The following is a 16,130-nucleotide window of genomic DNA, read 5'->3' as shown; positions in this document are numbered from 1 at the left end:
TTCATACTCCCCACACCTAACACCATCAGATATCCAATCCAAGATGCCCTATTTGCTCTTCCAGTCACTCTTGTCTTTCCTCTTCGCATCTCTTGGTGAATCTGTTTCCATGAACCTTCCCCCTCTCTGCCTAGCTCTGTTTCAATTTTCCTATTTCTCTCTAGCCTTCTCCTCTTCTAGTAAACATATTCTCCCATCTTAGTCTTTTGAAAAATATAGGTTTCATCTCCTTGTCTCACAAATAAATATCATTATCGTGAGGCTCTTATAATAGAACCTGATCATATCTACATAACCACGATGACTCCAGGAAGAAAAGAAAGATACCCTTCTCCCTTTCCACCATTCGGGATCTCAGATCACCCTTCCCAGTCTTACAGTATCATTTATAAGCTTGTAGACATTCTCTTATATAGCCTGATGGCTTCAATACCCAAATTCAAGTTTTCCCCACCGTTACCAGTCCTGTGTTTATCCTTAGTATCTTTTTTTGCACGTATCTACAGTTCACCCAGGGTCTGAGTTTGGGGTTATTTCACCTTGACATATCTAGAAATTGTATGTCTGTTGCATTTCAGCAACCATATCCCAAATTCCCAGGATGTCATAATAACCTAGAATAGTCAACATTCTGAATTATTAACAACTTTCTATACTTTTAATTCTCTCATTGAAATATTTTCTTTTGCCATTAGGAAAAATCTTGAATTCTTTTGCCTGGCATACACAGTTCTTAAGCATTCTGGAACCCACCTATTTTTCTAATTTCATACTCCATAACTTTTTCACAGCTTGACCACATCTCTTATTCTAGCCAGAGTGAACCACTCATTATTTATCAGCTACACTTAATCTTTTCTTGTATATATACCCTTGTCCATGTACTCTTCTCTTCTTAGAATATTCTTTTCTAAATCTCCATCTGATTATGGCCAACCCACCCATTTCAAGTTATTCCATACCTTCCCCCATTCTCTAAGACATTGTTAACCATTCTTTCTTCTGTGCTTACAAAGGGTAAATACTCAAGTTATCATAATTTTAAAAAAGAAGCTTACAGGTAAAAATTATAATTTTACCAGTCCCCACTGATTGAGTAACCAACCCCATTACTCTCTGTATTTCTGCTGTATCTCCATTTTTACAAGATTAAACATAGTGGTTCAAATATTTATGAAAATATCATTGTAAATGATGATCTACTTTATTTTAAGGATCAATTTTCCTCTTGAAATAAAGTCACTTCCAAAGGAATCCATGCTCACTATAAAACTGTTTGGGATTATGTGTGCAACCAACAATGCAGAGTTATTGGCCTGGACTTCTCTTCCATTGTTTCCAAAAGAGTAAGTATATAACTTGTGATTAATACAGATCCCATCTCAATAAAAAAAAACCTCCATGAAACTAAATATTTTGCTGTATGTAGTATAATAAGAAAATCACGAAGACATTTTATCCTAAAATTGAGGTAGCTCAATATAAATCATCTTGAAAGTGGAACTGAAAAGAAAAATGTAGTAATGCATTTGAACACAGGCTTCATGTTCAACTCGTCAACTGGTTCATTCACATTGAAAACTTATTGCCATGACCCATTACAATTGCTTTTCCTTCTCTAACCAGCCATTTCTCTGCACTTAGTACTTCAAAATTATTTAGCTCAATTCTGTCATCTAGAAACAATGTAAATCATGGCATTCTGGCTGAAGTAATATTACACAATGTAACTCACTTGTTTACCCGCCTTTTATTGCCAAAAAGAAATATTTGCAACTTTAGGATGACATTTTCCAGAAAAGTAAGCCAACTGTGAGTTCAGATATTCTATTAGAACTAATGGTCATTGCAAAATTAACAGATGATATAACCATAAGTATTTGGAACTATTAATACTTGGATATTTGATAATTAATTACATGATTTTCTATGCTCTTAAGGGAAAATGTTTTAAATAAATCAGCTTAGTTATTTTTTACATGGCAAGACTTGCTTTACAATCAAATTGTAAATACAGAACCTTTGAAAAATTAGAAACTGTATTGTTATTTTAGTAGTATTATAAAGAATGTTTCTGCCCCTGTTGTTTTAAAAATATTTGGTAACAAAAATGAGTAATTCTTCATCAGTTTTTAGTTCCCATTTTTAGTAAATATCGATAAATTATCAGAACAACCATCATACATCTCTAAAATTGCCTTTGTTAGATTAGTTCTTACCTGATGTGTTGTGTGTGTGTGTGTGTGTGTGTGTGTGTGTGTGTGTGTTTGCAGGCACACATGCACACACATGCTGCTCTATTATTTGTTTTGGTGCTATAGCCCATTTCTACATATGTTTCTTGAGGACAGGGAATGGATTTATCTTTGTAATATCTATCATCTAACATAGTACCTCATAAATAATCAATCATTAGAGATTTGTTTACTAAATTGAATTGGGGGGGAAAATCAATTTCTATAGGAGATTTAGAGTGGGAATAAAATTTCAAAAGTCTGTAACAAACAGTTTTGTCCTAAATGTAATACCTACTGCTGTTAGCAGATCTTTCAGAAATCTGATTTGTGGGTTAGAGCTTTCATTACTTTCTCACTAGGAGCAGCTATGCAGGTGCCTTCGCTTTTCATGAGTGAGTTTCTTTAAAGTTTCAGCTGCACTGCTTGTAAGATCTAGCATGCTCACAGAATAATATTTCTAGTTATGCACTGAAAAAATCCAATCTATTTTATTCCCTTCAATCCCATAACACACTACTTGGCATAGACTAGGCAATCAATAAATGTTAAATATATAAGAAAGTTTAAGGTATTACTGTCTTTCAAACTAATCTTCAAGGCCTTTTTCTACACGGTTATAATAGTAAAAATACTGCCTCCTTGTCATTTTGTCACGTCACTTACCACTGGTAAACAATTCATATGTAAGCGATCATAGACAGTGCTCATCCTTAAGTAATGCCATTTGGGGCTGATATTAGGTGGTGTTTTCCTGAGGAAAATTGTCAGAATTTTGGATGATGAGACATCACATCAGAAAGTACAATTTATTGCAAAGAGCCCATCAATAAGCATTTGTAACTATCTTTCCAAAAGACCATTTCTCGTGAAAATCAGAAAATCTGCCCGTTTCCTGGGTTAAACAATGTAAAGAAATGCAGTTCTTTTTAAGACGTCAGAAATCTATCATTGGAGCAATTGAAAGATGCTGTGACTCCCACTGTACTCATTGCTCCAAGTTACAGAGATTCTAACCCAATTCATCTGATGCAGATATTTCCAGATTATAGCAAATAAGCCACTTAATTTTCTTTTCTTTCACAGAATGACACTTGCCCATAAACATTTGGTATTCAATTTGTCATTTATTACATTTTGAATTGCCCATATCTAGCCGTGTGGAATTGTAATGAGCACTTATATGTTTATTTTTTCCAACATACATGCTGAAAATGTGCAGAATTAAAAGCTTCCTATCTCTTTGTGGTTTCCATAAGTGGGTTTCAGAAAAACTAATGGTGATTAAACTCAGATATATCAGTTATGGGTGCATCAATAATGCCTTCAAACATAAACATCAACATTTTCAAGCACACAAATTCACCTTCGGGCCTATAAAAAATATGTCATAAGTACAAAAGTTGAATTTTGCCCAAAGAAGTTTTACAATCCCCTCTTTTGCAGACAGAACTTCTTTTTTTAAATTTATCTTTATTGTTGAAAGCATTACAGATGTCCCCCTTTTTCCCCCCATTGACTACCTCCTCCTAACTCCTGCCCCCTCCCCAGGCCTTCACCACACTATTGTCTGTGTCCATGGATTATACATATATGCTTATAAATTCTTCGGTTAATATCTTTCACACACATACCACACACACCCTACTACCTTCCTCTGAGAATCTAGTCTGTTGCATGCTTCCATGTCTCCAGATCTATTTTGTTTGTCAGTTTATTTTGTTCATTAGATTCCACATATAAGCGAGGTCATGTGATATTTGTCTTTCTCTGACTGGTTTATTTCACTTAGCATAATGATCTCCAGGTCCCTCCAGTGGCCTCTACCGGTAAGAGATCCTTCTTTTTTATGGCTGCATAGTATTCCACTGTGTAAATGTGCCACAGCTTTTTCATCCACTCATCTTCTGATGGGCACTTGGGCTCTAGATCTTAGCTGTTGTAAATAATGCTGCTATGAACATAGGGACTGCAGACAGAACTCTTGCATCTGTATACTTTATTCCTAGTGCTTCCTCAACTACTATAAGAAAGTATTATTCTTGCCTCAACATTTTTTATGAGCTACTTTTCTACTTAAATTCAAAATAAATAGTGTAGTAGGTACTTAGCATATCTAGATTGTGGTAAATTCCTTCAATGCAGAGATACTCAACCCTAAATGAACAACCTCCTGGGGAGACCACCAACACTCTTCTCATCTTAATTCCTCTAATCATCTTCCTCTTCTTCATATATTCCATCTACAGAAGTCTGTGAAAATGCATTCTCCCCACCTTACTTGTAATATCTCAAAAGATTTTAGGTGCAGTCCATTATAAAAAAGTAACTTAGCTACTATCAAACACACAGAGAGCCCAAAGAATAATGCCAAATATCCTTTCCTTCTTGAACTGCCTCAAAGTGTATATTGTATTAGCCTCAGTTGGACTAGAAGCTCATTCTCCCTTGCCTTTTCTGCTTGATACATCCCTCAAACACATACTTAAATCAAGTGTTCTGCCTTCATTCTGCCCCGTATGCCTCAGAATTAAGGCCATGGTGACTCCTGATCCACACTCCATCCCCACATCCTGATGGAGTGTGGATCAGGAGTCACCATGGCCTTAGTTCTTGAGAGAAATAACAGATAATATGAAGGAGAGAAACAATAGATGAAGGAGAGAAGTAACAGAAGAAAATGAAGGAGATAAATAACAGATAACATTTATTCTTGCGTCACCTCATCCTCTGTAGAAACCAGCTTAGACTACTCAGTTTTTTGGAGTGAAACATGGCCAAGGCATACAAATATAGTAAGGCCCAAAATATAACTCTATACAACTTAGATGCAAAGAAAAATGTCATTAATATATCACAATTTTTCTCATGACCTCGTACTCTGTAACTAATGAGGGGGCAAAACTTTAAATTGATGACAAAAAATTAGTCGATTCAGTAAATTTAAATAGTCCTTTTAGAAGTATGCAGTCTCTTTTGAATAAAGTGCTTAGTCATTCAAGTATCCCCCTAACATGCTGATTCTCTTCCTAAGAGGATATCTGGGTACAAAGGATCAGAAAAGTAACAGATTCTTTGGCCTGGTGTCTTGACCTCTGATATCCAAATCAAAGGCACTTTTGAAGCTGTAGCTACTTGTTACAGCCAGTGTAACTAGTGATTGGTGCTCTCCCAGCTTGACCAGGGCTTACTGACACTCCCTGGGTGATGTGGGTTCTTACAGGCACCGTAGGCCCATCTGACTCCCATTTGACCCCATCTTATCCCCATTCTCATCAAAGAGATCCCTCACCCCCATCATATGACCACCCCCCTTTGGGAACCCCCTCACTCAAATGTATCTAGCTTTTTCTAGATCCATCTCTTCTATACAGAAACCAAAGAAGGCCCAACAAAGCTCGGCTCAGGGGTGCCTTCTGCCTATTTATCACGCGGTCCCAAGTTTAAAAGGTCATGCCACAAGTTGGTACAAGAACAGCTCAAGAGGTGATTTTTTTCCCCCAGGATCATAAATACAAAGTACAAAAAGGAGCCCCTCTGCCTTCAGGATTATCCTGTATTCACTTATCTAACACTCCTTCCTATCTGCCTTCCAGAAGAGGGGGGAACTGAAACATCTATGTCTGCCAAGCTTACTGTTTCCTTTTTGTCTTCTGTTTCCACCATCTCAAATCGCCAGAAAGTGGTGGCCTTTTCTTTGCCACATTCTGCATCCAATATGCCACATCTTCCTTCCTCACTCCTGTCAACCCTTCACCGTGGACAGGAGTATTTTCTGTAAATGCCGTGGAGAACATTAACTTCCGAGCTCTCCGAGTTTGGTGTTAGACCCTCCCCTTCCTCCTTTTGCGCACTGCCTGAAACGTATCCAAACTTTTCCCAAGCAGATGGGTTCTTCAGACCATTTTGGAGAAGGTTATAAACTCTAAAAGGCAAAAGAAAGATCACTAATAATTTTCCAGTTTTTACCCCATTAAGCTAATTTTTACTGGCTCCCTGGTAATGTTATACAAACAAACAAAAACAAAAAACAAACAGAAAAACAACTTCCTCAAGTTGAGGAGGGGATGAAACAAAAGGATAAAGACTCACAAATTTTTTTGCAAAAGAATATTCTTGACTTATCTAAAAATCTCTGCCTAGGCCCACCCAGCGTGGCTCAGTGGTTGAGCGTCGACCTAGGATCCAGGCGATTGGGGTTCGATTCCTGGTCAGGGCACATGCCCGGGTTGGGGGCTCGAACCCCAGTCGGGGGCGTGCAGGAGGCAGCCAATCAATGACTCTCTCATTGACGTTTCTATCTCTCTCTCTCTCTCTCTCTCTCTCTCTCTCCCCCTCCTTTCCTCTCTCTGAAATCAATAAAGACATATATTTTTTAAAAAAATCTCTCCCCAATAATGTTTATAAATTATACACCAACAGATACTTTCTAACAATATCTTTAGATGTGGAAAGTAAAGAAGGCAGGCCTCAGAAAATGAAAGTCTAAAGAAAGCTTTATCTGCTGGATTTGTCATCATATTTAAAATAGTGTCTGTTAAATGGCAAGATGGAATTCTGTGTTGTTTTCAAAAAGACTCATTGGATGCCTTAAAGTTCTTTATAAACTTTAGTTTTATTGCCTTTCAGTTCTACATTTGTAATTTGGTATTTTAAAATCAAAAGCTGTTCTCAGTGATCATTGGAACAGCTTACCAATAATTGAATTCATATATACAGCCAGGTACAGCTTCCTTTTTAATTCTTATAAGGATCTCTGTGGATTTGGATGTTACCGAAGTTGTTAAAACCATCCATGAATTCTTCCTGTTTAAAGTCTTTCCTGTATGCAGTCTCATTTACTATGGTAATTTACAATATATTTTCAGAATATGAATATTTTTTCTTTTTTATGTATAAAGGAGAATTTCTTCTGTGAAGTCCAACTATTTTGATTCTGTAGATCATATGCTAATTTAAATATTTTCTTTCTTTAAATTTAGAGCTCATATCTTTATAGATGCCCAGGGAATTTAGTCATTCTGTGTGGGGGGAAAAATGTTCTCAAGAGTTAACCATTGTAAAACAACATTGTCATGTGGAAAATACATATAGATATCTATGAACATAACCATGCATGTGGGGTATTAGAAATGAACTATTAATCAATATCTAGGCTTATGAATATTGTATTTCTCTATTTGCTACTAAGTAAAGCCACTAAAAATAACTGATTATGTTTACATTCCGAAAGGAAACCTTTATAGATAATAATAGTTTCCCTCATGGAGTGATTCCTGTCTGTCTGTGTTTTTTCTTTTGCAGCAAAGTCATTCTTGGGTCTACACTATTCAGCATGACATTACAGAGTGAGCCTCCCATAGAAATAATTGCTCCAGGAGTGTGGGACATAAGTCAGCCATCCCCAGTGATCCTGCAGGTAAGTGCCAGGCTGTGAGATTAAAGTACACAAGGCAAGCATTGGTTGATAAGTAGCTTACTGTCAATTACAGAAACTGTTCTCTTCTAGGATCACACATTGTAATAGTTTTCTCTTCCTGCAGCCACTGGGATTTGTAAAATCTCTGCAGCTTTTATTTTGTATTCAGTACTCTCAAAGTACTTTTCCCCAACTTATATAATAGCAATTTCAAGCCATTTTTTTCATCCAACCTGATCGTGAAGGAGAGGGCTGGAATGCTGCCATTAGTATACTCATTAGGTGCATTTATTTTTTCTATTGTATAAAAGCAGTCATTGGTATATATTATTAACTTGGTACCTTGTTCACACCTGCCTCTGCATTATGTCATGTTCCTTAAAATCTCTTCTATTGTACATTTCCTAAATGACTAGCAATTAGCTGAGTAGTGGGGGAGAAACTGCAACAAAATCCATCTATTATACTTTCTTTTTTATTAAAGCCTCTCTACTTTTTGTGATCATGAGTGAAAGGAGGTTAATGATTTCAGGCTTTTGGTTCTTACTGCTGAGAACTCCTTATTCATGATTATAAGGGATCATATTTGTCAGATACCTGAAGCATGGCCACTCCCATCCATGAAATGCAGGGAATATAGGCTTTTCTCCTCTACAGGAAAAACTGGGAACGGCTTTCTGGGCAATGCTCTCTACAAAAGGGTCTTTCAACTTCTGCGCTATTGACATTTCGGATCAGGTAATTCTTTGTTCTGGGTATTGTAGGATATTTAGCAGCCACCTTTGTCTTCTGCCCACTAGATGGCAGTAGCACCTCCCCAGTGCTGACAATCAAATATGCCTTCAGGGATTGTCAAATGCCCTCTAGGGATAAAATTGCCCTCCGGTGGAGATCACAGCTTCTAGAGAAAGCTGGTGGAGTTCTAGGCTTTTAAGTTTCCAGGTTTGGGGTGAGGGATTTGAGGGATAAAGTTTAGGAAGATGAACAACAGATGCTGAAAATGAAAGACAAAATAATACTAATAGAAATGTGGCTTCCACTCTGAAGGAGGGAGGAAGACCCACCAGAGGGTAGCCAAAGATCCACTTCTAAGCTGCGGACACAATGATAAAAACGAGTAGTTGTTCAGGTTGGATCTTGGCACAATCACAGGCACTCAACTCTTTAAGAGGATGAATGCATTTTTTATCAGACTATTTCTTGCCAGATACCTCAGCTTAACAAAAATCTTCCAAGTCTGATCATTGCCAGAGCTTTGAGGATATAAATTCATGATTACAGGGCTTTTCAGTGGCAGTGGTGGGAGAGAAGTAAGGGAGACTATCAGATAAGACTGTCTGATTCTTCTCAAATGAGGGGAAAAGCTGCTTTAGGACAAGGTCCTGGTAAGTGGAATCTGAAGAGAAGTTTCAAATATTTAATAGCGCCACAGATTTCCAAGTAGACATCTGGAGCTATACTGAATTTATCTTACAAAAGCGGGGAGGAGGGGAGCATGTAAATATTCAACAGTATGCAAAAAAGTTAGATCACTTGATTTCACAAAATAATTTCAAATGGTACAGACATAAAGGGAAACTTCTCAGAATATTCTTAATTGGTGATGAAATATACAGAATAAAATAAGAATGATTAAGGTATTAAAGTTAAAACCCTTAATAACCAGTATCACTCTAATTACATACAGCTAAATTTAGAGCAGAATTTTTGAACCTAAATATTATGAGATGGTGAGGAAATTAGAAGCAAGTTCTGCAATCAGTGTTTGGGTTAAGGAGTCAGTATGAGTCTCAGAAAAAGACATCAGACGGAGAGTTAGGAAATCTGGATTCTAGACTTAGATCTTTAACAGAAAACTTTATGGCTGTGAACAAGCCACCTTAACCTTCTATTTTCTTCTCTGTACAATAGAAGGGTTATACTATGCCTGTCTGAGTTCTTTCAGGTCTGTACTTTTTTTATTGTCTTTATCAGATGGGCAGTTACTGCCACACTAAAGCCAACCCAGTATATTAAGAGATAGGATATGTCACAGAGCCGGATTCCTTTCAGTAAGTCACTTTTGGAGGGTTCTGTGGTTGATTTGCTAACTGGAAGCAATGGATAAAATGAAATAGATCTGAGTTCAGAAATGGAGACAGATTATTGCGTGATTCCATCAACCTGAGCCTCCCACAACTTCCTGCCTCTCCTCTTATACAATCTGGGAGAGTGGCTCTCTCACAACTTAAGAACTAAGAGTTAAGGTTGCTCTTACTCTTTTCTATATTTCTCTTCTTCCTCACCTCCCCATTCATGTCTCATTCACTATATTCTGCTTATGTGTCCTGACCACATCTAACTGTTGTCAGGTAACCCACTAATTCCCAGTTGCCAAATTCAGTGCTGGTTTTCAGTCCCCTTCATACTAGCCGTCTCTGCAATGTTTGGCCCTCTCTCTTCCCCATTATAGAGCACTCTTCTCGGGCTTTGGTGTTACTTCTCTCTTACGTTTCTCCTCAGACTTCTCTCTGGCCTCCTTCTCAGGCTCCCCTTCTTCTGCTGATCCTCACTGTTGACAGTTTTCAAGGGTTCCATCTGCTGCTCTTTCCTATTCTTAGTACATGTGTTCTGCAGAATATATACCTGGTAGAATTTCTTAAAAAGCTATTTTGAGTTATGATTCATGTACCTTACAATCCTTGCATTTAAAGTGTGCAATTCAGTGGTTTTTAATATTTTTACAGATATACAACTATCACTACCATCAATTTTAGAGCATTTTTATCATTTCAAAAGGAAATCTCATAACCTTTAGCTATCCCCTTCTATTCACCCATGTTCTTCCAACTCTCAACATTTACTAATCTATTTTCTGTCTTTCTAAATTCACGTATTCTGCACATTTTATATAAATAGAATTATACAAAATGTAATCTTTTATGACTGGTGTTTTTCACTTAGCATAATGCTTCAAAGTTCTCCCATGTTGTAGCATCAGTATTCATTTCATTTTTATTACTGAATAATATTGCATTATATGGATATACCACACTTATCCATTTATTAATCAATGTGCATTTAGATTGTTTTCACCTTTTGGCTATTAACAACTGCACTGCTACGAACATTCGTGTACAAGTTTGCATGTGGACATACATTTTTGTTTATCTTGAATATATACCTAGCAGTGGAATTGCTAGGTCTCATTCATTTCTAAAGTTGTATTGATGATATCTATATGTTCATTTCTGAATCTGGAGCTCTGATTCAGATTTCTTCACACTGCAAGCTTCAGACAAATAGAGCCGCATCCCTCCTGATACCCTGTAGACAGTTTCAAAGACAGCATATGCCACACTGAGCTCACCTTCCTCTTAAAACTGCTTTATGCCCTGAATTATCTCTATCCATGCCCCCCCACACACACCTAGCTGCTTTAGTTGCTTCCTTCCCTACTCATATTCAGTCCACGCTATATCCTGCCAGTTTATCTTCCATGTGTTCTGAAAGTCTATCCTCTCAGCTCCCCACAGCATCTTTTCTAGGTTACAACAGCTCAGCTGGTTTTCTTGCCTTTAGTTTTGTCATTCTCCAATCCAACATCCGCAAGCGCGGTCCTTGTAAAACTTACCCCTGAACCTGCCACCTCCTACTTGTACTAGTCAACATCTCAGCACTACCTAGGGAGCCAAGGCCAGGCGCTTGTAGCATGACTCCCTCTCCTTGTTTCTCTTGCCACTCCTTGTGTGAACTCTAAACTCTAGCAACTTTACAAATGCTGTAGCTTGTGATTTGCAATGTCCTGCTTTTACTTTATGAGTATTTATGAATACTGTTCCCTGCCTGCAAGGTCCTTTCCCTTCTCCCTTCACCATCTACTGCCCACCCCTCCTCTGACTTTGTTTGTGTCATTGAAATTCATCTTTTAGGATCCATGGACCCTCAACTGGGTAACTCTTCCTTACTCCCTCCTCTTTTTCCATCCCAAGCAGGTTTAAGTACCCTTCCTCTGTGTTCACATAATTACCAGTAAGATTTTTATCAACACATTTACATTATATTTCTTTTCCATTGACTGGGAGATTTCTGAGGACATTGGTAATATTTTATTCCCAGCATCTAGCACAGTGCCTGGTATATAATATTTGTTAAATTAATGATATGTTTATATCTCTGATCACTACAATAACCCAAGCGACATATGCTTCCAAATTAGTGCTTTGGTTTCTTTCTCTGAATCCAGGCACCACAATATTCAATTCTTCCTTTTATGTAAAGTGTGTCTTCTCCTTGGATCACAGTTCTTACCCACTCAATTACCCAAAACATTTTACTTTACCTAACATTTTATTATGTGCTGTCTTCTATTACTGGTGTTGTTGGGGGAGGCAACAGCTTATGACTGACAACAAACAATTATGCCAAAGACATTATTGTAGCAAATTTAAGAGGTTACAAAATGAAATTGCTGAAACTTTTTCACATAAATAATAACCTAAATAGATTACTCACACAAGTCTACCTCACAATGCTTCTCAATTTTCCCCAATATCCCAACCTAACATAATTCAGCATAGAAAATAAATTCTCTAGATTCTCTAGTATGAAATTGTTTTTCAATTATGATAACCTCAAGCAAATATATGGAGCACAAGAATATTTAGCTCATGCATATAGTTCGAAAGTGTAGTTTTTGTTAACTGTTACATTACTTGCTAAAACCAGATTATCACTGGGCTATAGCTCAATGAAAAGCACATTGAGCCAGGAAGAAGATAGACCTGCATTCTGTCCCTGTCTATAAATCTAACCCATGGAGCCAATGCACAGATATTACACTGCTTATATACTGGTCTTTGCCAGAGGAGATTTCACTTCCATGTCTACACAATGGTTCACAGATTTTCGTGAAGTAAAAAGGAACATAGAGTAACTCTCTTTATTTTTCCAAGTGATTACATGAAAAAAATATAATTACCATCTACAATTTTTATCATTTAATAATAGAAAGACCTTCTAATTCTGAAATGTAGAAAGGCTATAATTTCAATATTAAACAAAAATGTGCATTTAATTTTATGAAAAGTTTATATATCTTTATCATTTTTCTCATTTTTCCTTGTACAACATTACAGATTATTAATTTATGCCAATTATATAAGTAATTGAGGATCTGCTAAATACCATGCATATTTAAATACCAAGTCAAAGCCTACTGATTCTTTTAAAGCATATTTTTAGCTAATAAATAGTACAGAAAATATAGGAAGTTTCCTTTAGTTTCCACAAATCTAAGATGGAGATTTTTAAACTAATAATGCGTTTTTTCAGTACATGGCAAACCATCTCTTTAATTTCAGATTGACTTTCCAGCTACGGAGTGGGAATATGTGAAACTTGATTTTGAAGATAATACAAGTAATCTTGAAGAACCACCAAAAGAGTGTTTAAAACATATTGCCAGACTTTCACAGAAGCAATCTCCCTTACTGTAAGTGACCCAGGTCTGGGAGTCAATGTAGCCTGCTGTTCGTGACACCGTCAGTCACATGGGAATATTCAATGGAAGTGTTCATAACTTTATAAAGAGTGAACCCACCTTCCCACATCACTTCTTTCATTTACTAAAGCCGTACATGTAGGATAATCAATTAATATTTAGGAAATAAATTAGTAATTTTGTATGTTTTTTTAAAGTGTCTTTTTCCTGTGGTATTAAGCAAATTTAACTTAAGTCAGAGGAAAAATAAAAAGATTGGAAATCCTTCAGTTCAAACAACAAAGCAGAGAGTGGTCTTGGATATCTATCAGCATTAGACAGGATAAACCATTGGTTAACCATCGTTCAAGTGGGTATAAAGTTGTTTCAGTAAACAGGAAAAAGCAAAATTTAATTATCTTAGCAGATTTTAAAAGTACAGAAATAAATCATGTTTTAATAGAACTAAATAAGTGATGAAAGAGTACTTTAATTTTGTCAAACAGTAATTCTCTGAAGAAAACCAAACCCCAGGAAGAGCTGTAAGAGAATCATGAGCTTTGTACTTACCACTTGGCAATATCTAAGCTACAACGGACTGTGCTCATTAATCAACATGCCAGAAACAGAGAACTAAGACAGTAACTCTTTACATAAATACTGTGATAAGATATGCAGCATGATAAGGCATTTTATCCCAAGATTGAGAAATCATTTAAAGGTTTTGAACAGAGGAGTCATGGGATCTGAATAATCCTGTTGAGCAATCCCTTTGACCACAAGTTGAAGAATGGATTGGCAAGGAAGTGACAGTGGAAGCAAATAGTAAGCAAAAAAGTCAGCGTGGTGTTTTAGGCAAGAGGTTATGGTGGCTATAGTGATGGCAGTGGACATTAAAGGAAATGGCTAGATTTAAGAGGCATATTTTGGAAGTTGAAAAGACATGACTTGGTGATTAACAGTAATTAGGAGGTAAGCCGATTGAGAAACCCAGGAATGAATGAAGTCAATGGAGAATCCACATTTTTTAATCGAGCAAGGGGCAAAACTTAGAGTCATATTTTGGAGGAAGAATACATTTGGTCCATTCAAAACAGAGATATTGAGTGTGATCAAGAGTTCTGTCTTAGATAACCTTGTTACTGCCCTGCTTTCTAATTCCAACTTGTATTCCTCTTTTGCTCATTCACTTCAAGTCAGTGACATATAGTCTACTTCATATATTTCAAATGTGCTAGTTTATTTCCCGTATCAAGAGCTTTTTATTCGATTTTCCCTCTACCAGAAATATTCCTTCCTCAGTTTTTCATATAACTGAATTATCTCATCCTGTAAGTCTTCACTTAAATGTAATCTTCTCAAAGATACACTAATAGTCTCAACATTAGATAATTTCTAAAACATTATAGGAACTGAAAGAAGCCATAAATAAGAGAGTATTGCTCTATGATTCCATTTATATGAAGTTCTAAAATAGGAAATATTAATTTAGAGTGCAAGAAGTCATACCAGTGTTTGCCTCTGGTGGCATAAAAAAAATGTTTTATAGCTTAATAGGATTGTGGTTTTACCCTATATATGCACCTATCAAAATGCATTGAACTGAATCTGTGTGTTTCCTTCTATGTACATTATGCTTCAGTAAAAGAAGTTAATAGAAAAAAAAAAAAAGCATTATTCAGTACTGGGTAAAAAGGGAATTTAATCAGAACAAAATAAATAGTTTTAGTAATTTAGTAAAATTTTGTTACGGCTTTTTTTTTTTTTTTTTTTCTTTTAAGCTCTTTCTGGTGGAGAAGAGAGTGACAAAACAGGAAAGGAGCCCAAACATACCTTAAAAATTACCTATAACCCAACCCATTCATTTTGCAGATGAAGATGGCTTTAAAAGAAGTTATAGAGAAATATTGACTTTTAAAATATTTCATATTTCTCCTTACCATTCTTGGGAGTTTTGGCTAATTTGAGCTGAGCAGTGGAGTGTCAGTTTGGAGGAAACAGGGTTCAAAAGCTGTTACCGTCATAGGAGAAATGCTGTTCTTCAGTGGAGCTCTGGTTCTGAATATTTCCCCAGGAATGTGAGCAAAACATCATCATCTGTCTGTGAGTCAACAGCCCTAGTTCTAGATTTAGATCTTTTGTTTGGGACTACTTTCCAGGGGGAAATAGTTGGACATTTAAGGAAGTTCTATTCCACTGGAATTTTAATTCCAAACTTCCAATGAATTGTAGGCCAGAATCCAGGGATGAATTGAGATCTTTGTTTTTGAAATTTAGACCAAAGAGTTTTCTAAACTCCAAAGAAACTTGCTTTGAGGTGAAGGAATTCATCCAGTCTAAGTGAATTTGTAAAGAAACTGGTTGCTTACTTCTAAGTAGTATATATTGCAGGATTCAGATAAAATTCGTCTGCCCTACAGTAGAGATTTTGCCCATCAAAATATATATATATTTTTAAGTAGCAAGGATAACAGGGAGGAAAAAATAAACGTGAATTATCTGAAGTAAACTTTTATTTTTATTTTTTCTATAAAAGGAATAAGCTGATGAAATAACCTATCAAACTGTTCCAAGAAGATAAAGGACCTATTTTCCAAAATAAACTAAAATAAAATAAGAAACTAGAGTAAGATTTTATACTGTGTTTACAGCAATGTTTGTTAGTATAGAATCCTGCAATAAATTACAGCTTCCAATCTGGTTTTACAGACTCTCTGAAGAAAAAAGAAGATACTTATGGTTTTATCGATTCTACTGCAATAATGAAAACTGCTCCCTTCCTTTGGTCCTGGGTAGTGCCCCTGGGTGGGATGAAATAACTGTTTCAGAAATGCATACCATTTTGAGAAGATGGAAATTCTCTCACCCTCTGGAGGCACTTGGACTTTTGACTTACAGGTAAGAATTATATAACAAGCATGATATTACTGATAAGAAAAAATTGTCTGGAGAGAAAAAACATGGGACTATATGAGAAATTCAATAGATATTCTATTTGTTCCCAATTTAATATTAA

The 16,130-nt window shown here is 36.3% G+C and overlaps 1 protein-coding gene across 3 annotated transcripts in view; it reads left to right on the top strand.

The window, feature by feature from the left end:
- Positions 1-16,130, top strand: part of PIK3C2G (phosphatidylinositol-4-phosphate 3-kinase catalytic subunit type 2 gamma) — a 233,360-nt gene that overhangs the window by 64,779 nt on the left and 152,451 nt on the right. For all 3 annotated transcript variants that reach the window (XM_016197493.2, XM_016197491.2, XM_087813943.1), the window contains 4 exons: positions 1,215-1,346; positions 7,539-7,653; positions 12,996-13,126; positions 15,824-16,012. In XM_016197493.2, coding sequence (XP_016052979.2) covers positions 1,215-1,346; positions 7,539-7,653; positions 12,996-13,126; positions 15,824-16,012 — 567 coding nt within the window. The remainder of the gene's footprint in view (positions 1-1,214; positions 1,347-7,538; positions 7,654-12,995; positions 13,127-15,823; positions 16,013-16,130) is intronic.

Source organism: Miniopterus natalensis, chromosome 2 (genome assembly GCF_054644295.1).
Source record: "Miniopterus natalensis isolate mMinNat1 chromosome 2, mMinNat1.hap1, whole genome shotgun sequence".
In the NCBI taxonomy this organism is placed as follows: Eukaryota; Metazoa; Chordata; class Mammalia; order Chiroptera; family Miniopteridae; genus Miniopterus; species Miniopterus natalensis.
Note: the sequence above shows the minus strand (reverse complement) of the source record. Positions and strands in the feature narration are given on the sequence as shown.